Below are 21,506 nucleotides of genomic sequence, written 5' to 3' on the forward strand. Positions count from 1 at the left end.
CAGGAGGTCAGAGATGAAAGAGACCTCTTAAATCTAATCTAAATCTCTATTTTCCAGACTAGAAAACTGCCTGAGTGGTTTTTCAAAGTTATGTCCCGAAGGTTAATGCCAACCCCCCAGGGGAATTCCCTGGCAGTCCAGTGGCTAGGACTCCACGCTTCCACTGCAGGGGGCACGGGTTCGATCCCTGGTCAGGAAACTAAGATCCCACAAGCCGCATGGCACAGACAAAAAAAAAAAAAAGCCATCCCCCACCACCAAAAGAACCACCCTGATCCTGGCTCAGAGATCAAATGTATGTAAGTACATTTGAAAAATTATTTTTTTTAACTTTCAAAGTTCAATTTTATGGCACAATTTTACAGCACAAACTCATGCTATTTGACTTTCTGCATTTAGCTGAATGGCCTTGTTCAGTCACAACACTGGCAAACTTGCCTTCATAAACTAAGTGTGCTGACTTCAGTTTAAATTTTAAGACATATAAAAATCAATTAAGTTGCTCAAGAGAGTCCTTACCACTTGGTATGAATCCAAAAGACATGAAAAACATAAACTATTTATTACCTTTTGTAGTATGAACAGCACATAGAAAATTAAGAATTTCTTCAACTTGAAGAACTGTATCAGCGTTATAATGGAAACCTTATTTTTATCTCTGGAAAATGATTCAGACTTATATATTAAAAACAATATACTTAAATGAGAGTTCCAAACTGAGGGGATAATCACAATCAACTTGGTTAGCTATATATCCAGTATTATCAGCGAATTTTACTTTACCAGAAAAAAACTGAATTAAAAAAAAAGCTGAGATTTAAGGGCACCATTTGAAATAATTTGGTGTTTTATGATATTGGATTCCATTTCCAGACAAATCAGCCTTCTGTTAGCCAAAGGATTTAGGAAGCTACCAGCCAGCACAGCACCCAAAACCGTTTAAAACAGTAACAGATACAACTTCTGAGTGTAGTTTTCCATAGCTTAGTATTAACAGCACTAATGACATCAAAAAGGTACATTATGGAAAGAAAACACCAGTTTTAATAATTATAAAATATATACAAAACTTGAATATTCCCGTAAGATACAATTCAAGTCACAATTGAATTGTAACTGGATACTTTGATATAATGGAAAAGGCTAGTTGGTTTAAAAAAAGCATGTAAACCATAAAAGACAAAAAGCATTTAAAAATACGCAACAAAATTCTAACCAGTAGGTTTAAACTTTGATTTTTAAAAGGTAAACATATATTTACAATCTTCAAATTTCACACATTTGTTACTTTTACATGATCTTTATTACCAGGATAACATGAAATAAAAAGCTCTTAAGCATTTATACACAGAAAAAAATCAATATGGAGGCTGGTAGGACTCAGTATCCGTAGTAGTTAAAATAGGAAAAGGCCAGGGACTTTATCAATGGAGTCATAAAACAGACTTAACCAAAACTGCAAGCTAGGCAACAAGCAGTTTCACTTCAGAGACTTTATTGCAGGGCCCCAGTTTCCTTATTTGAAAATAAATGATTATAAGTAACAGTTATCTGAAGGGAGAATTCTGGGAGAATTAAACTATCCCCTACAAGACCCAATGAGCATACTTAGGTATTAACACCTGATTGCCTAGGGTGTGAAAGTTCACAGCACAGTGTACTCCAGGACCTTCCTTAAAGCTTTAAAAACCTCAAACAAAAGTTCTTAATACAAGAACCAATGTTTAAAGCATAAAGTCCTTACTTGGAGTGTTCAGCCCAGTCGATTATCAAAAGCTATTTATAAAATGATGATGATATACTGATGATATCATTCAATACTGATGATATTAAAACTACCAAAACTCTGTAATGATCACAAAGATTTGGCCTCCCAGGTTAGAGTCCAAAGTCATTTTGACTCCTGATAACATTGCAGAGATGTCAGTCAGATACTTCTTAACCTAACAATGTGGCATCTGCTGTCTATGTTTTCCGTCGATCATAATCTCCAACCATCTTCTTAATGTGTGACAATTTGCTCTTCAACTGCTTGCAATAATTCCTCTTACTTTTGTAATCTGCAGACTAAAAAAGGAGGAAAGAAAAAAGAATCGCGTAAATTTAACAAACTAAAAACGAGTTATGTTTTAGCTGCTGGGAAGGCAGAGGTGAACAACGAAAAGGGAGCATTAGTCATATAGAATTGCAGGGAGTGTTTAATGAAGTAACGTGCATAAGGCACCTGGCAGTTATCTCTAACCACATGAGCAGCTGATTCTCTTTTCTCAATCATATCTTCTAACCTGAGTTTTACAAAGGATACACTCATTTCTAACGATTTGTAAAGTGACCAAGAAAATTTATCGGCCTTTTTTTGTTAAAACATGATTAAAAAAAAACGTAAAAATCAGTAAAACAAGAAACTGGTGATATGGGGTTACTTAGAATAAAGAAACGGGGTAAATAGGGAGTGAGACAGGAAATTGTACTATGTACGTCTTTAAACTCTTGAATTTAAATTCATGAGGTTCTGGGAATTCCCTGGTGGTCCAGTGGTTAAGACTCAGCACTTTCCTTTGTTATAAAGCAGAAATTAACACACCATTGTAAAGCAATTATACCCCAATAAAGATGTTAAAAAAAAAAAAAAGACTCGGCACTTTCACTGCCATGGGCCCGGGTTTGATCCCTGGTCTGGGAACTAAGATCCCACAAGCTGCGCAGCACAGCCCAAAAAAATTAATGATTCTGGAATTTTAAAAATTAATATAAAGTCTTTTAAAAACCAAAAATGTTTTAAGGCAATAAAGACTGATGATGCTGGGAAAATTCCCTGGCAGTCCAGTGGGTGGTTGGGACTCTGTGCTTTTATTGCTGAGGGCCCAGGTTCGATCCCTTGCTGGGGAACTAAGATCCCACAAGCCACGCTGTGTGGCCAAAGGAGAAAAAAAAAAAAGAAGACTGATGATGCCAAGTGTTGGCAAGGATATGAAGCAACAGGAATCTACACTGCTTGTTAGGAATGTAAAGTGGCACAAACCAGGGATGCTGTTGACAGTCCCTACCCAAGGCAGGATCCCCACTTGCTCAATGACCTTGCAATTTCATGACTATGTATATACCTAGCAAATGTGTGCCTGTGTACATACACACTTAAAAATGAACCACTGCTTCATGCCACCATCTGAATGATTCTCACAAACAATACTGAGCAAAAGAAATCACACACAAATTACATACTGTATGATTCCATTTATATAAAGTTCAAAATACGCAATACTTATACATGATGTTAGAACTTAGGATGGTGGTTACCTCTGGGGTGAGTGTAAAAATTGGATGAGCATACAAGGGGTACTACGAAATGTATTTCTTTATCGGGATGCCAGGTACAAAGATGTGTGGTTGCTCTGTGAAAATTTACCAAGTTGTATACTTATGATCTGTGTATTTTTCTGTATGTATACTTCAAACTAAAAACACAAATTTTTTTTTTTTTTTTTTTTGCATCAGTGCTGGTTGTAGTTGCAAACAACTGAAATTAAGGTTCCAACTTCTTACAGTTTTCATCTTGCAATTATAGGGCCTTTTGTCTATAATCAGTGCATGTGTGACAAGGTATTCAGAGTCATTCTAAAGGTTAAATGAAAAGCACATAATAGATAAGTGCTTCCTAAAAGAATCTTACAACCTGGGATACTTACTCCCTTAACTTGTTTCAGTCTGTTGTATTCATCAGCAGCAGCCTATTAAAGAGAAACAAAGGAATATGTTTAGTGGGGCATTTTCTCTTTCAAAAATAACACTCCTGATGTTACATTTTGAAGCTAAAAATGTCATCTTATGACAAAAATATAGGGAATTAAAATAACGAAGTCTTAAAGTTCTCAAAACTATTATGGTCAGTAGGAGGGCCTGAGGAGTCCAGTGACAGGAAATTTATGACATTAAAATACTTCTCACATTCCATTCACACAGACAGGTAACTATCTGTGCTGCTGCCTCTCATCTCTCCCCATGCCAATCCACGTGGCATGTAGACCCCAGAGAACTTTTTCATAAAGCACGTCTCTGAGCAGGTTATATCCCATTATAAAACTGGTCTGAGCACTCCATTAAATTCTCTACTAATCTAGTCTCCTACCTTTCCAGTCTCAGTGTCCACCATTTGCAATTCTTTAAAAAATTAAGCACATTAATGCTTCCAGATTTCCGTCATGTTCCCCTTATAGCTGTACTCATGTACCTCCCCTACTGTCTGGAGAATGTGTACTGGTTACCTCTCAGTGAAGCCTCCCCTAAACTCTCCAGGACTTCAGCAGACTTTATTCCTTCTCAGAGAAGTTAGTTGCAGTACTTTCTATACATAATGTAAATATGGCATTAGTCCCATTGTCAAAGTTGTTTAGGTGTCAGTTTCTCTCTTTGAATATGAGCTCTTTGAGGGTGGAAACATGATTTGTCTTTGTAACCTCAGCACTTCCACATCAAGGACACAGTAACAATGAATAAGCATTGACTGCCTTAAGAAAGGTTTACAATACCACAGAGAAGCCATAAAAGAAAACAATAAACTATATACGAAGCAAATACTTCGAAACTGGAAAGCAGATCACCCCAATTAAAAATGGCAAAGGGGGGGGCTTTCCTGGTGGCGCAGTGGTTGAGGGTCCACCTGCCGATGCAGGGGACATGGGTTCATGCCCCGGTCCAGGAGGATCCCACATGGCGCCGAGCGGCTGGGCCCGTGAGTCGTGGCCGCTGAGCCTGTGTGTCCGGAGTCTGTGCTCCTCAACGGGCGAGGCCACAGCAGTGAGAGGCCCGCGTACCGCAAAAAAAAAAAAAAAAAAAAAAAAAGCAAACAGTATTTCATAAAAGGACTATGAAGTTCCAACAAATACATGATGTGATAAAAAAAGTTTAAATACTGGTATCTAAGACACAAGTCAGTAATTTTTCAGAAGTGAAATGTGGGTCAGAGGAGCCTCTAGAGCGTTACTAGCAGGAATACAGTTGATATAATCTTTCTGGAGGGCACTTTTGCAACAAAAGTTTAAATGTACTAACCTCTGACTCAGCAATTTCACATTCTGGAATTCGTTCTAGCAGATAAGTGGGTAAGTGTGTAAGGATGGAGAGGTTCACCAGTGTATTACTAGTAGGGGCAGAGTGTATGTGTGGCAGTGGGGAGACATTCCTAAATGTCTATTCATAGAGGATCACTCAAGTAAATTATGGTACAACCACAAAATTGAAAATTGTGGAGTTATTTTTTTAACACATAAAAATATTTTCTCAGTAAGTAGATCTTTATTATTGACATGAAATGATAACCATAAATTATCATCGAATAAAAAAGGAAGATATAAGCAGTGCCAGTAAGTATTTAAAAGAAAAACCTTCACAATGATGGGGATATCTCAAAGAAACACAGGAGGCAACCGAAAGAGTTCCCAATGGTCCTAACTAAAACAATTCAAGCAACAAAACTAAGTAGTGTTGGATTATAACCCAAAGTATAAAACAAATATCCATGAGTCTATACTGACATAAATGATTAAATAAATGGGAGGAAGTGACAAATTTCCCATGCAGACAAATTTCAAATAATTTGTGTAGGTATACTGCTGGAGCATAATTCCCCAGTCCTTAAGTGTGATCTATGCATAGTGACTTCCTTCTAAAGAGCACAATATGGAGATGGGGGTTAAAAAGTAATGAGTAGGCTTCGCAAAAAAACCCACAAAAACAAAACAAAACAAAAAAAAGTAATGAGTAACTTTACATGGACAAACACTACTCCAGCCAGGTGATCAAGGAAAAAAAAAAAAAAGAGCCATAAATTATTATTGAGTAAAAAAGCAGGAAGGATATAAGTAAAATCTATGATTCTTTATCAAAGATTGTGTCTAGGTGCACTTCTGCACAGAGGGGACATTTTAACAACTAATATTTTGGTGACAAAATTTAAGGCAATTTATTTTTCTGTATGTAGTTCTGTATTATTTGAAATTTTTACAGAAGGAGCGAACTTTGTTTATAAATAGAAAAACTAATGTAGCGATTTTCTTTTAAGAAGGAAGGGATGTATTATGGACGAACCCAAACGAACTTTTTGGCCAAACCAATATGTACACAGACCATTGCTTTGTAATTCTTAACTACGTTAGTACACTTTTCAATTTGGAAAGACTTTAATCTAAGACTTGATTTCAATTACTCTTCAATGAAATTAGTTTGATAACTACTAGCAAAATCTGTATCAATATTAGTATAAAGGATAATGTAGCTCCATAGATGAGAATAAAATTCTATGTAATATATAATTATCAGATTTCAATTTACCATATACTCTTCACTTTCTTCTCTATAGTCATCCAGTTCTTTATCCAGACGAGAGAGTTCTTTATTGATCTCATCAAGTTCTGCTTGTAAGCTCTTGTATTCCTGCAGGCCAGTGTCAAAATTCCTCTTGTAGAGTTGTCTTTGTTGATCTGAAGTGATAGGTGGATATTCCCTAAAAATTCAGTGAGAAAATGATTACTTATGTATCCTTAGCAGACCTAAGATCCAGTGCTTCTTCCTCAAAGATGATAAGCTGGTGGGATGTGGAGAATGACATTCTCTTGGTTTTCTTTTTTTTCTTTTTCTTTGCAGTACGCGGGCCTCTCCCGTTGCGGAGTACAGGCTCCAGACGCGCAGGCTCAGTGGCCATGGCTCACGGGCCCAGCCACCCTGGCATGTGGGATCTTCCCGGACCGGGGCACAAACCCGTGTTCCCTGCATCGGCAGGCGGACTCTCAACCACTGTGCCACCAGGGAAGCCCTTGGTTTTGTTTTTGTTGCTTATGGGTAGAGAAAGGTGGGATGCAAATGAGTTCTTTTAAGAATGATTATGCTTTTTATGTTGCTGCTCATGTTTTTTTTTTAAAAAAAAAAAACTATGCCTACTGATTTTTAGAAATAAGTTGAAAATCATTTATGAAATTTCAGGGTGGTCTTAGGAACTCATTTATTCTGAATACACAACACCACATGAGAATGGATACTTAACGTTAAAAGTGTTAAAACTGGAATTGTGGAACACAAAGGATATTTTCAGCACTTCAGCGGCAGAGCAGCTAACTGGCAGCTGGCTGTTTTCTGCTACCACCTACAGTTTTCAGACTGTTTTGAGCATTGTTTTTGTTGAGGCGGGGGATGGGTGTCTTGTTTTTCCTTAATGGAAATCACTTTGATTGTAAAAGTAGACATTAAAAGGTACATGTATGAAAATGCATGCTCATTGTAAAAATAATCTGGCAATGTGGTAAACTATGAAAAAAACCCTGAAATTCTGTACCACTTGTAATCTCTCAATATGCCAGCTATTCTTTACATATGACAGTGATGCTATTAACCACCCATAATCCACTGAGGAAATACTATGAATTGTTTCATGGGACTAAGGAACTTCACAGCAATATGGAATTTTAAATGTCATATCTAAGACAGTCTAAATATCTTCATTTTACAGACAGGAGAAATTAAATGATTTGCTCAAAAGGGAAACAAGAATTCAGAATTTCTAAAAGTTTTCACTTAAATCTTGCATGATACAAGACAGGCAAATATTTTATAGACAGATGACTGAACTAGGCCAAAACTCTTGAGGGGTAAGGGGGAGATGAAATATGAGAGCCACCAGTGAGTATGGGACTTCTAGCTATACTTGCCCCATCCATCCCTCCTAATACCTTGAGAAGCAATGTTTTGATTAACCACAAGTCACACAGCAAATGTTTCTGATTTGTGTCCCATTCCTCAGAATACTTGGGCAAAAAAAGGCTATAGGTCATACACGAGTACAGCTGGCAATGATGGACTATAACAAAACCACTGACACACAAAGTAACTTAACCACGACACTAAATTGTTAACTCCACTGTTTACAAAACTGTTTCCCAAAGTCCTCTGGATTAAACTTTTTTTTTTTTCTGAGGTATGCAGGCCTCTCACTGTTGTGGCCTCTCCCGTTGCGGAGCACAGGCTCCGGACGCGCAGGCTCAGCAGCCATGGCCCACGGGCCCAGCCGCTCCGCGGCATGCGGGTTTCTCCCGGACCGGGGCACGAACCCGCGTCCCCTGCACTGGCAGGCAGACTCTCAACCACTGCGCCACCAGGGGAGCCCTGGATTAAACTTTTAAAAGACTCTCTTGGTCTCATCGTGAAAGCTTAACTTAAAAGTAAATGCCAAAGGAAAGCCATAGCACTGGTCCGGAATTTTATAATTAGTAAAACAAAGTTCCTCTATACTTGTATTTCATTTACTTGAAAAACCTTGCATGGGTGACTATTGGTAAAAGCATACAGCACTGGCGAAGTTTATCAGTCATTTTGTGGAGGTGCGCTGAAAGTGTTGACAGGTTTTCAAGCCAAAGTGCTTTTTAGCCAAACACATTCCCTCCAGGTCAATCTTTATTACAAAAGAGTACTAAGGGGGCTTCCCTGGCAGCACAGTGGTTGAGAGTCCGCCTGTCGATGCAGGGGACACGGGTTCGTGCCCCGGTCCGGGAAGATCCCACATGCCGCGGAGCGGCTGGGCCCATGAGCCATGGCCGCTGAGCCTGCGCGTCCGGGGCCTGTGCTCCGCAACGGCAGAGGCCACAACAGTGAGAGGCCCGCATACCAGGAAAAAAAAAAAAAGAGTACTAAGGGAAAAAAAAATATCAAGAAACTGTCTCCAGCCCTGGTTGGCAAAGAACGAAGTTGTACCACCCACCCCAGTTGAGGAGGCAACACCACCAAAACCTGGTTGTACAACCATCAGATGCACAAGGGGTTCCAGCAAGAGGCGCCCCAGTACCTGATCCAGTCCTCCTCCAGCTCATCACAGGACTCGCCGCCCGTCGTGTAGTCTGTTTCATAGTGGTCTTGCTCTGATCTCCTCGACTTTCCTGCCTTGCCCTTCGAGGGAGCCCTTTTTGAAAGCGTCTCCAAGTTACCACTGTTGCTGTAATGAGACTGCCGGAAGTCCTCCACAGGTGAAGTCACTGGCAGCTCCTGAGCCACTTCAGGCACCCTAACAAAACAGGAATCATCTGTCCGCGAGCATTACCAGACTTTGTCAGAGCACCGAGACCACAGAGGGCAGCAACACGTGGGCCGCATTCACTCAACCAGCCACCTGCCCAGCACTGGGCAGATCCCCAGCTTCCTGCACTCAACCCAGCACCAGCCCAGCTCCCCTAATGCACACGAACAGCTTTGAGGCTCTGATGTAAGGGGAGCTCATTAGTAAGCCTTGTACGAAAAATAGATGTAAGATTTCACTTTAGGAAACACGCTGATCTGGAAGAGAATTATTGACCTGACCCGTGCCAGGGACTTACTCCACAAAAGGCTGTTAGGAAAATAACAATCACGACTCTCTTCTACAGGTTCTTCTAGTTCCATGGAATGCTAAGTGGGGAGAGGAATGCACATACGTATCATACGTATCTCTGAGGCTGACTCTCAGAGATAACCTGTTGGTAATATTAATTTTAGACTCCTCTGTATCAATTCTCTTTTCAAGATACAATGTTGAAAAATGAAAAATACTGAAAATTTAAACTAAAAAAACAAAAAACCTAAAAAGCTTTATATTGTAATGGATGAAAGAGCTTGTTAAGACTTTTTTAAGTTGCACTGTTAATCCTGAAGCCCTGTAGAACGAATGAAATGGAAGAGTTAACATTACACTTATTTTCGTAACGCCAATTATTTAATATTGCATCAGATTTTTAAATTGCATATAATGTTTCTGCCACAAGCAGAAAAACGAAGCCTAACATGGAATAAAAGACCAAGAGCTGTGGCAACTGTAGACTACTTCTGAGTAACAGAAATGCAAAGCTGCACTTTCCCCCTGTAGCAGAGTTGGAGTAGGGCAAGAGGAGAAACAAGGCACCTGAGACTTTCCAACATCAGCCTTGCTATTCAAGTCAACTATTTAAAAGTCTGACAGATTTCGTTTTTTATTGCTTTCAACTTACAGAACTGTCATCTTGAGCTTTATCCACGAGGTGGACTGTTTTCTAGGTGATCCAAAACTGCTTGGTTCTAACCGTTGCCAAAGTCTTAGATTTCTAATCACACTTATTAATTTCTTATAGACTCCTAAAGCTTTAGGCGGGGGTGGTAGCTGGGGTGGTGGTGGTATTTATTTCTTCTTTCTAAATTTATCCAGGTTAACGTGGTTTTGAGTGCTCTGTTAATGCTACTTCTAAAGGAAGGAAAATGTGACTTTCTCTGTGAGTCAATGATTAACGAGTTCCTAGACACTCTGCCAGGTACTATGCTTCTTAGCTTCGAGGTGGCAAATAAAACCTTTAGAATGCAGTGGGTTTGTTTGAAGTGCTGGGGGCCAGAGGGGGAGGATGCTAAAGGGCAAAAGAAATTAGAAAAAAACCCCAAAATATTAAGGCGGGCCTCCTCCCGTAATTTTATATTAGGTATTGATATTATAAATCTTCACCTTAGAAGTTTTCCATCTCCCCTCTTCCTACACCCTTTCAAACACTAAACAATAACTTGATACAGCATGGAAGCTAAAAACGAAATGCTTGGCAAGAAAAGTATATATAAATTTAACAGTTAGGGGATATGTGAACTCTTAGTCACCTTCAAACCTACTTTCAGAGACAAGTCTGATTAGTTCAAAAATCTGCACAAGCCAGAAGTAACCACCTGTATACTTTCCTCAGTATCTGACTCAGTCCCCTAGGTGCGGAAATCTGCCCTTGTGTAGTTTTTGACTTCCTTCTTTTTTAAACTTGCTTTATTTTCTCTCTCTCTCTCGCTCTCTCTCTCTCTCTCACACACACACACACACACACACACACACACACACACACACACACGCCTTTGCTGCTCTATCTCACCCCAACAGTGTAGTTATTGTGTACTTCCTTCCGCCCCTGTTGTACTGCAACCTCCATGGGAACACGAACTCCGTATTCCCAGGGGCACCTGGCCCAGTACATGGCAGGGGTTCAAGGTAATTACTGAACTGAAAAGACATTCACAAGAATTCTCTTCATTGAGGACACCCAGTATCAGGGAGGAGGGAGAAACAAAATGCATGATCACGAGTGTCATGACTGTTGGAATGACTGTTAGAATGACATCCATGATATACATGGTATTTTAAAACTGCCATCATCACTGAGGGGAATATCCAAGCCTTGCCAATCAGAGAACTCCATCTTCCTGGACCCAAAAAGGACCAATCAGAATCTTTCCAATAGATTTGATATGTAAGTTTTGGGAAAGTAAATTCCATTCTCCGAATCTGGCGCTAGAAGATCAGGACAGCCTGAGGAATGTGCATGGCTAGCCTGCTACAAAAGAAGCTGTACTGAGAATAAAACCAGCATAGCAACAAGAACCCTGATACATCTTCTGAGTCCCTGGATCATGCTGTGCTCGAAGCTAGCACCATCTCTGGGCCTTAGGCGAACCAGTGAATTCCTACAACCCGTGTAAAAGCCCCAACAGATTATCCTACCAGCCTAAATACTACTACCAGACAACGGTCTCATTGGGCACTCTAAGGTGTCAGCCTGCCCTGAAAGCTCTGCATCGCATCAGCACTCCACTTCTTTGATTTACAAAGGTTAATTCACCCTGAGTGTGGAAAAGAGAGTAGGGAGTGTACCTACTATCTCCCAAATTCACTTAAGAGAGGGTGGAGAAGAAACTATCTTCAGCTACATTCTGCTGTCTCCTAATCCGGGATTAATTCTAACTGCCTTAAAATTCGAAGGTTAGGACATTATGGTGAGAGCAAAAGGAGCCAGACACCAGAATAATTTCCATATGATTCCATTTTATAAGAGCTCTGATATGGTGACAGGCATCAAAACAGTGGTGGTGGGGAAAGGGGGGTACCCGTGGAGAAGACAACGTTTTGGGGTGCTTGAAATGCCTCTCTCTCGGTCTAAGGGTAGTTACTTCAGTGACCACATGTGTGAACTCTCATCAAGCTGTGTATCAAGATTAGTGCTCTCTACTGAATGTACGTTATGCCTCAGGGGGAAAACATCTTAGTACTGAGGCACCTCATTCTTAATCTGGACCTCAGACAACGTTCTGATTCTAATTCCTTCTCCATCCACTACAATAATAAGGAGAGGCACTGGTGAGTTACTAAACACCTTCAAGAAACACCTGAAGAAAGACAGGCTATGACTTAACATGCATCCCTTCGTCATCCAGGAGGACGTACACTGAATCCTCCGTAGCGCTCAATGCTCCGCCACAGACAACAATCAACAACGTCTACTACCCACCAGAGGCCGCAAGCTCCTCCCGTCATTACTACACACACACTGTTGCATTCGTTATCCCTTACCTTGGCACCATCCCCATCCTCCCCTTCTGCTGGGTTCTAAAACTAAGCAGCATATTTGCATTTTCCAGGCCTTCAAAAAACTTCTAGGGTGTACTCCTGGAGTACAAACTGGTACAACCCTTATGGAGTACAATTTGACGACATCTATCAAAATAAAATATGCAATTTCCTTTAACCTGGCAATTGTGCTTTTAATGTTTCCTCCAGATACACTGACATATTTGCAAAGTGATGTGCAATGTGCAAGTTCATTCTCTGCAGAGGTTTGTAATAACAAGACATTGGGGAAAAGTGTGCATCAGTGTGGGATTAATAAAACTAATTTTAGTATACCCATTTAATGGAATATTACGTAGCTATAAAACAGATCAGTAAACTCTGTATACTGATATGGACAATCACGAAGATATATTGCTAACAATGCATTTAATATGCTATTGTCTTTTTTTTTTTTTTTTGCTATTGTCTTTTAAAAGGAAAAAATAACCAACATCATATTTGGCCAACATATTTACTTAAAAATAACCCCTGGAAGGATGTAAAAGAAATTGGTAACACTAGCTGCCCCTGGGGAGAGAAACTAGACAGCTGGGGACAAAAGGGATTCCCTTTTGCTCCTTTTAAATTTTACATCGTGAATATACTGGCTTATTGAAGAATAAGTAAGATATTTAAACTGTTCCAAATGAATCTGTGAAAACATCTTAGTTCTCATAACAAGGGACAGCATGTGGGAACGCTGTGAAGCCCTGCAGGCCTTACAATTAATTTGGAGGCACAGCTGGTCACAAGATGCATTGTAGGTATTTATTTTGTATGCATGGAAGTCACGCAAATCATAGCTTGACCCTTTTACAAGGATTGCATCTCTGCTGTGTACCTCTGCCTCTCATAGCCTCACGTGATTTGGTTTTTGTCAAAATCCAAAGAGAAGGAGAAGAGAGAAAATGCTCTTCCTCCAAATCATTTACAACTGAAATCAAAAGTAAGCTTGATGCTGAAGACCAAAATAAAACATACAGAGGGTAAGGCAGAATGCCAGTCTACTTCCAAATTCCATTCCAGGGTGGTAATAAAATCTATTCTCTTCAAACTGATTCCATACTTAACTCACCTGCTGGTGTCATCTTAGGGGCTCCAGGCACCCAAACTACTATGCACTCAGAGTGGATCTCTACAAACTCAGCCCCCTAAGTGGCAGTGGAGGTTGGAGATAAAACTTTGAAGAAAAATTTCCCAGCAGATAAACCTTTAACTTAGAACGATCAAATTAGCTAAAGGGAAGGTTTATTTTTTTGGTCTACGAAGGAACTTGGAGTTCTAGAATTATATACAGGAACGTTAATTTATCATCCTTAGGCAAACTACATCCAAGTCCTTAACAATATCCCCAATCTCTCTCTCTTGTCATTAAGGTGAATTAGACTTAGACTTCAGGGTAACCTAAAACCACAACGGGGATACTATTTCCATAACCTGAATGGCACCTACTCTAGGCCAGAAACTCACTGTGAGGTTTTTCACACCACGGGTAAAACAAAATCTAGAGGTTTTATCAGTTTCACATCCCCTAGCAAAAGAGATCTAATAATTATAGGAAGGAGGAGAGACTGAGAACCACACTTAGCTCTGCTATCAATCAGTAATACCCTTCCACCCTCATCTAAACTTCAAAACCAGAAATAGGAAAGAACTACATTCCGCCTCCACCTATAAGGCAGAGATCAGTCTCCAGCCTTTGTGAAAACTATTGGGTTTTTTCTTTTCTTTTTGCAAATGGCACAAAACAGCAACTGATTTATAAACACATGCAAATACTCACTTTTTCGGACTCATTCTAGCAAAAGAAGGAAGACGCTACTTACGGTGTTGTTTTATAGGAAGACTCTGGATACAGTCGCTTCTCGTTCACTTTACCATTGGAGGAGTAGGCCACGGGGCTGTCCACTCTCTCCCCGTAGTCAGAAAGGGGAGGAGGCATGTCTTGCGTGCCTGCAGAAACGTTTTTAACCTAAGGAAACAGTCCCAAGAGACTCAGTTATTATTTAGCCTGTAACATAAAAGGGGGAAGAAATGAAAGAAAAATATCATATATAAAATTATGTAATATTTATCGGGCTCATTAAATATTATTAACCTATCTGACTACCTTGTTATTATCCAGTGTTAACAGTCAAATCAGCACAGAAATGGTGCTATTGTTAGTTTAACAAATCCAGAATCAATTACAAACAAGAAAAAAATCCAAATTCCCTGATCCTCATCCTGATGTGATTAGGTTTAATAATTATCCACCCCATCTTAGGAAGACTAATCTCATTTTATCCGGCCTAGGTCCGAGTTAGAATGAGAATTTTCAAGTTCTAAGGGAATGCTTATGCTGCTGTCTGGGCACCACTCTTGGAAAACCACTAACCTAGCACAAAGAACATTGATTCTTCTCAATCCATTCACCCTATACATGGAATGTTAAAACTACACTAAGAAGCTCAAACTGATTTCTGCTATGGTTCTTTAATAACAGATTTGTTTGTTCTCCCTTTACTTTCTCAATGGCTCTTATCACCAATAGCCTACAGTCACAGCACCACTGCCTTCCCTCTCTACCTTTCTTATTCCATTCTGATGTGTTCTGAACGTGTTCTAAGAAGTAATACACGTTGGAGATGATGCCTTGTTAACATGAGAGGTTTCCCAGAGAACCTTTGGGAGAAGGTTTTGTATCTAATAAGCATAGCCAATCAGAGTCTTAACACTACCTGTCAGATGTAGTAGGTCCAACACTCTTTAAATTTCACCTAAAAATCTTCACATTATTGCATATTACTCTGCCAGAAAAATAATAACTGCTAAGCCCAGACAAGTCACTGAGTTGGTTTGAAGTCAAGGAATAAAACTAAGGTGTGGGGGGAAAAGAAAAAAACACTAAAAATTATGTCTGTGAAAAAGAGCAACTTTTCAAACTTAGGGATGATGGGATTGCTTTAGCTTGGTGATGAGCACAATGGCATCCAATTACCTGGGCTCACTCCAGATCTGCCAACTACCCAACTACAAGTTCTAGAAAACCTCAATATCTTCATCTGTGAGAAATGGGGACGCTACCTGCTTCATTAAGTTGTTTTGACAATTAAATGAGATGACGAGGCATCACATTTAGCACAGGGCCTTTATGAACACAGTAAAGATTCAGAAGATGCTGGTTTCTGGAATTAAAGCCATTGGATCTAAACAAAGAATTTTTACAAGTATTTGAAGGGGATGGCAGACTTTTAATTGGATTATTTTGCTATTATAAATCTTCACAATTAGATTCAACATAGCGTATGTCCCTGCCACACACACACAAACTTTACATTCTGTTGTCCGTCTAGCATAGCATTAAAACGTGACCTGCTCCTTTCCTGTCACTGCACTATCACATGTCAAAAGATATTTACCTACCCATCCCTTGAAGTACATAAAGGTATTTAATCTTGATTGTTTAATATTCCCATGGGTCAGAAAGGAATGGAATCACTTCCTTCTGAAAGTGGAGTTTGGCAGCAACTGGGAAACCAGGGGGTGGGTTGCCAGGGAGTGTGCTCAGATCCCACCACGGGGGGGCCGGGTGGGAACCATTCTTGGCACCTACTGAATTCCTGAGGACTTGACACCATCACTAAGCTTCACAGGCAAATACCCGGCCAAGCCAAAGGCGTATTCTAATTCTGGAGACTTCAGATTTAAAAGACCTCCCTTTCTTAAAAACCCATTTAACTCTTCTCTTTGCAAATTTAGCAGAGGGTGCAGAGCTCATGGATTTCCTACTGACCCTGGCAAACCAGAAACCAAAACCTTACAAAAGAGGTGTCTGGGTGTCTTTGCAGAGACTTCCTACTGCCCAGAATGGAATGTTCTTCCCCCTTTCTTTGCCAGCTAATCCTTAAGTGGACTTCAAGTCCTGGCTCACTACCAAGTAGGGATGGTGCCACTACCTCCCGGGGGCCTTCCACAAACGTCCCTGCTGGATGAGGCGCCTCCCTGTCCTCCTATCTCGCCAGCACCTGGGCATACAAACCTCCCAGCAGAGCACGTGTGTACAGACTGTTTACGCACAGGGTGACGCTGCTCCCACACCTCTAACTTCAATGGGCGGTGGGCTGCTCTTAAAGCCACCACTGTCTGCCTGCTACAGCATGCCACATACTGAACTGAGGGATCATTTAGTAGGTACAACCTTACAGGGAAATACTATAAGCAGATAAGTTAGGGGGTCCCTGGAGAAACAGAACCAGGAATGGCTTTCTTTTTTGTTGTTGTTTTGTTTTTGTTTTTGTTTTGCGGTACGCGGGCCTCTCACTGTTGTGGCCTCTCCCGTTGCGGAGCACAGGCTCCGGATGCGCAGGCTCAGCGGCCATGGCTCACGGGCCCAGCCGCTCCGCAGCATGTGGGATCTTCCCAGACCAGGGCACGAACCCGCGTCCCCTGCATCAGCAGGTGGACTCTCAACCACTGCGCCACCAGGGAAGCCCCAGGAATGGCTTTCTTGACGTAAGAGAAGCCATTTTGTGATCTAAGCCTGGCCACAGTGCTCACCCTTGAACAGGTCTCAGTAATTTATGATCTTGAGGGAACAAAGGAATGCAGGAACGGGGAAAAGGCACTCAAACGACAGTGCAGTGATAAGGCAGAGTCCTAGTTCCTCCTCAAGGGATACACATCATAATATATCTTTGAGTTCTGCAGGTACTAAGGACCCCCACCCAGGTGGAGGATGGAATGATGATGGTGCCACTCTTGACTTCAATCAACTAAAGCTTGGACTCTGTGGACCTTTGCCCCAATTCTATGCTGAATTCTCCTCCGCTCAAGCCCCTTCACGAATACGCAAGTACCCTTAGCTTAAAACTTCCCTAATTTCACTGTTCAGACAGGCACTGCTTTGGAGAAGATCCCCGGTGTTCTCCTCACTTGCTGCAAGTAATAATAAATTCTTTCTTCTCCCGATCTTTGGCTTGGTTGTGTCTATCAGCTCAACAGCCACCAAGAGGTGAACCCAGTTTTCAGGGTTTTTTTCAGAAAAAAACCCTTTTCAGAAAAGGGGAAGCAAGGGCTCAGGGTGCTAGACAACTTTCCCAAGGACCCATACCTAATAAATGGTAAGCTGTGGTTTATATACTTCAAAGCCTCAGCTCCAATACACTGCCCCTCCCTGGGCAGCCTCCTACCTTCCTTCCTCTATGGGTCTTCAAAGCCCAGCCCAGTACCCGGCACAAAGCAGGAGCCCAGAGTCTGCCGCATAAAGGTTACTTCATTTATTACTGTTCTACTTCTACACTGTATATATCCAACCGCCTTATCAGATGAGCTGCTCTGAGCTGATGTTTATCTCTTAGAGTCAGCAGAACTAGACTAGCCCGAACACTGACTTCACCCTCCAGCACAGGTCTTTCATTACTTCAACCTTCTTCATACACGTGCACAAAAAATTCCAAGGCCATGCTCGCTTGGGCAGAACATACACTAAAATTAGAACAATACGGAGAAGATTAATTATTAGCATGGTCCCTGCGCAAGGATGACATGCAAATCTGTGACGTGATACATAGTTTTGAAAAAAAAAAAAACACCCAGCCAGACTCAAAGGTGAATAAGAAGCAGCCTTTGTCCTCGAAAGGAGCTTAAGTGTCTGGAGGCAGAAGCAAAATATATTTATAAAACAAGGAGTAAGTTCATTTTTTTCCTTTTATGCTTTGCGTTTCCCAAAAGAAAATATTACTTTTTCTCACGGTACCAATGCAAAGTGAGTATAAACTGGCTGCTTTCAAATGACAGTGGGAGGAAGCTGGGAAGCCCCAGTGAGGAGGGACCAGTATTAGAAATTTATGAGTCCTCAGCCTGTACTTCCTATGATGAGAAAAGGGATTTGAGACTCACTGTTATTACTGATAGGATCCCAAGCCAGTCCATAATACCTGATGATGTAGCCAAAGTTCTTTAAAACAACAACGAAACAACCCTACCATTTTAATAACTATAGTAAAATTTTAAAGACTTAGAACCTGAGAAATACTCGGCTTAATTCTGAACAGCAAATGGTGAACAGGTTTCCTCAAGTAACTTGAAACTAGCTCTAAGAAATTAGGGGCAGAAGCAAGCAGAGTGAAAAAACACAAATGCAGGAAGATTTGCCGCCTTCTACTAAGCACTGAGGGGAAAGGAAAGTTTGAGAGTCAAGCAAACGCTGGAACTGCTGCTGTGAAGCCAAGAGAAGCCTCGGGGCCTGGGGGGCTGATCCGGGGCTCCCACCCGCAGGCCCTCCGGCGGGGGAGCTGGGGTTTGGGGGCAGCCGTGGGGCGGAAGGGCACTACACGCACAGAAATCCACACGGCAGCGCCCAGCTGGCCGCTCTTCACTGGGATCTGCCTGAAGAGTTCCTGGCCCTAATGGCACCCTTGCCGCACAGACAGACTTTATAAAAGGGAAAGACGAGACAGGAGAAGACAGACGGGCTGAGGTAGAGGAGAGAAAAGACCCTGAACCAATCAAAGAATGACACAGGCAGACTCTAGAGACTAAATTCAAAAAGGACAAGCACTCTTACAGACCATGTTTAAGGAGTAGGAATTTTTTTTTTTTTTTGCGGTACACGGGCCTCTCACTGTTGTGGCCTCTCCTGCTGCCGAGCACAGGCTCCGGACGCGCAGGCTCAGCGGCCACGGCTCACGGGCCCAGCCGCTCCACCGCATGTGGGATTCTTACCGGACCGGGGCACGAACCCGTGTCCCCTGCATCGGCAGGCGGACTCTCAACCACTGTGCCACCAGGGAAGCCCAGGAATTATTAATTTAAGGGGACAGGAAACGTTTTACCAAGATTCACATTCCAATCAAGAAAGAACTAAAGTGTCTCTGAAATGTCAAAATGAAATAAATTCAAGTGAAATAATTTCAAAAGATCTTCACAAGAGGTAGTTATAATGAGGACAAATTTTTATTCAGAATTTAATTATACTCATTAGAAGTGTTCTATGTCACTTGTGAAAAAAATCTTTGTTAACTAACCATCTTTGGAGAATTAATGAAAACATCGTATATCCCTGTGGGGTGCCAAGGGGAAAACAAAGAGGGCGACTCAGGGCAGCTCTCATCCCAACACCTGTCAGCACGGAGCCGTCCGACCCTGGGACCAGGATGGAGCTGCACGCTCATGCTTATCAACGCTACTGACTCACAAGCAGCCTCTCCGCCCCGACTCCTTGAAGTCAGGGATGGAATAAAAAAAGGTCAAGAATGTTTTAGGTCAATTCACCCCTGTAAAACAAAGTTTGGGAAAAACCTTTCTCTCCACACAAATCAACTGCATACTTCATCTGGAATGAGTACAAGCAAAAGGGAGGGAGGACAGCCACGCCCCATTTTGCTCTTAGTTCCAAGCTCACACAACACGGGGAGTCAGACTAGACCTGCATCATGAGAGGGAAGTTCATGTGTCAGGCAAAACCTGACCCCATTTGGTCCTCACCATTGCCCGGTGAGATAGGACTATCTCCATACTCAAATGAGGAAACTGAGTCTCTAAGGTCCAATTAATTTGCTCAAGGTCACACAGAAGGTGACAGGGTAGAGGGGGGATGTAAACCCCGTCCACCTGACTCCCAAGCTCAGCTGTTTCTAGCATAACAAACTGATACCTCAGTAATTTAAATATGGCTTGAGGTACCCATCTCATCTGGGCACTGACTATTCCCAGTAAGAAAAGGAACTATTCTCATTGCCTTCACTCCTCACCACATCCGAGTAAGATACGATGTGAATCCATTTTGAAGAGTTTTATTTGCCTACTGGACTATCATTCTAAAAGCAGCTTTTGACACAAAATTACTATGGTATGTGCTTAGTCATCGGGTTCCTTTTGTTTATGTCTGAGTGTAGGAACACCACCCTCAAAAGGCAAACAGAAGGGGTTTTCCTGCTTGGTAATTAAAGTGGAGAAATATACCAGACATCCGAGGGAGGAGGACCTTCATCTCAAAGTACCATGTCCAGTTTTACAACCCGAGGTCCACCTTCCAGGCCATGTGCCCTTGCACTACAAGTTTTCAAAACACTAAGTGGTCCAACTCGTTTTTCCCGTTTTGATATTTTACACTCACAGATGCTCCCCCAACAAGAGCCTGAAAACTGCCTCTGGAAAGTTCCCTCAGACTTTTCTCCACCCTTGGTGGCTTGAAGGCAAATGCTCCCAAACAGACTAATCCCACAAAGGAAGAGATCATGGACCAGGCTTGGGCAAGTCTGATCAATTTACGTTGATCAGATGGCTCTGGGGATTTAGCAAACACCATGTTCCCTATCCGAACGCAGGCTGCCCACAGGGAAGTACTAACATACACCAGGCAAAGCTGAATTGTGGGGCTTCCCTGGTGGCGCAGTGGTTGAGAGTCCGCCTGCCGATGCAGGGGACGCGGGTTCGTGCCCCGGTCCGGGAGGATCCCGCGTGCCGCAGAGCGGCTGGGCCCGTGAGCATTGGCCGCTGAGCCTGCACGTCTGGAGCCTGTGCTCCGCAACGGAAGAGGCCACAACAGTGAGAGGCCCGCGTACCGCAAAAAAAAAAAAAAAAAAAAGGCTCAGCAGCCATGGCTCACGGGCCCAGCCACTCTGCGGCACGTGAGATCTTCCCGGACCGGGGCACGAACCCGTGTCCCCTGCATCGGGAGGCGGACTCTCAACCACTGCACCACCAGGGAAGCCCCAGCCTGCATTTTAACGCTCGTGTATCTCATGCCAGCCTCCCCAGCAGGTGTGCCACAGGCACAGTACACCTCAGAGCCCATGCCAGCCACCACCTAGGGTTCCAAATCCTCTTCAGTTTACTGTAGTACTCCACACAACCTCAGCATTTTCTGAGCATGCCATGCCTGGAAGAGACCTTATGCATACCTTAACTCAAATCCCACTGGGCTTGCAGTATTATAGCTGCAGCCTGGCTCTATGGAACAGTGGTTCTCAAGGTGTGTTCCCCAGACCAGTAGCATCAACATCACCTGGGAACTCAGAAATGCCAGTTCTCAGGTCCCATTCCAGATCCACTGCACGAGAAACACTGCGGGTGGGCCCAGCAAGCTGTTTTAACCAGCTCTCCCTGTGATTCTGATGCTTGCTAA

General features: G+C 42.1%; 1 protein-coding gene and 1 non-coding gene across 7 annotated transcripts in view; one reads left to right on the forward strand and one right to left on the reverse strand.

Annotated features, from left to right (window-relative positions):
- Window positions 1–539: 539 nt before the first annotated feature.
- Window positions 540–21,506, reverse strand: part of OCLN (occludin) — a 46,635-nt gene continuing 25,668 nt past the window's right edge. For all 6 annotated transcript variants that reach the window (XM_032628708.1, XM_032628709.1, XM_032628706.1 and 3 more), the window contains 5 exons: window positions 14,224–14,369; window positions 8,828–9,043; window positions 6,328–6,499; window positions 3,687–3,728; window positions 540–2,067 (listed from right to left, as the gene is read on the reverse strand). In XM_032628708.1, coding sequence (XP_032484599.1) covers window positions 1,966–2,067; window positions 3,687–3,728; window positions 6,328–6,499; window positions 8,828–9,043; window positions 14,224–14,369 — 678 coding nt within the window. In that variant the 3' untranslated portion in view covers window positions 540–1,965. The remainder of the gene's footprint in view (window positions 2,068–3,686; window positions 3,729–6,327; window positions 6,500–8,827; window positions 9,044–14,223; window positions 14,370–21,506) is intronic.
- On the forward strand, window positions 17,842–17,953 carry LOC116752370. Its single transcript, XR_004349455.1, has one exon. It is a non-coding gene; the product is annotated as a U6 spliceosomal RNA (small nuclear RNA).

This window comes from Phocoena sinus, chromosome 3 (assembly GCF_008692025.1).
Source record: "Phocoena sinus isolate mPhoSin1 chromosome 3, mPhoSin1.pri, whole genome shotgun sequence".
In the NCBI taxonomy this organism is placed as follows: Eukaryota; Metazoa; Chordata; class Mammalia; order Artiodactyla; family Phocoenidae; genus Phocoena; species Phocoena sinus.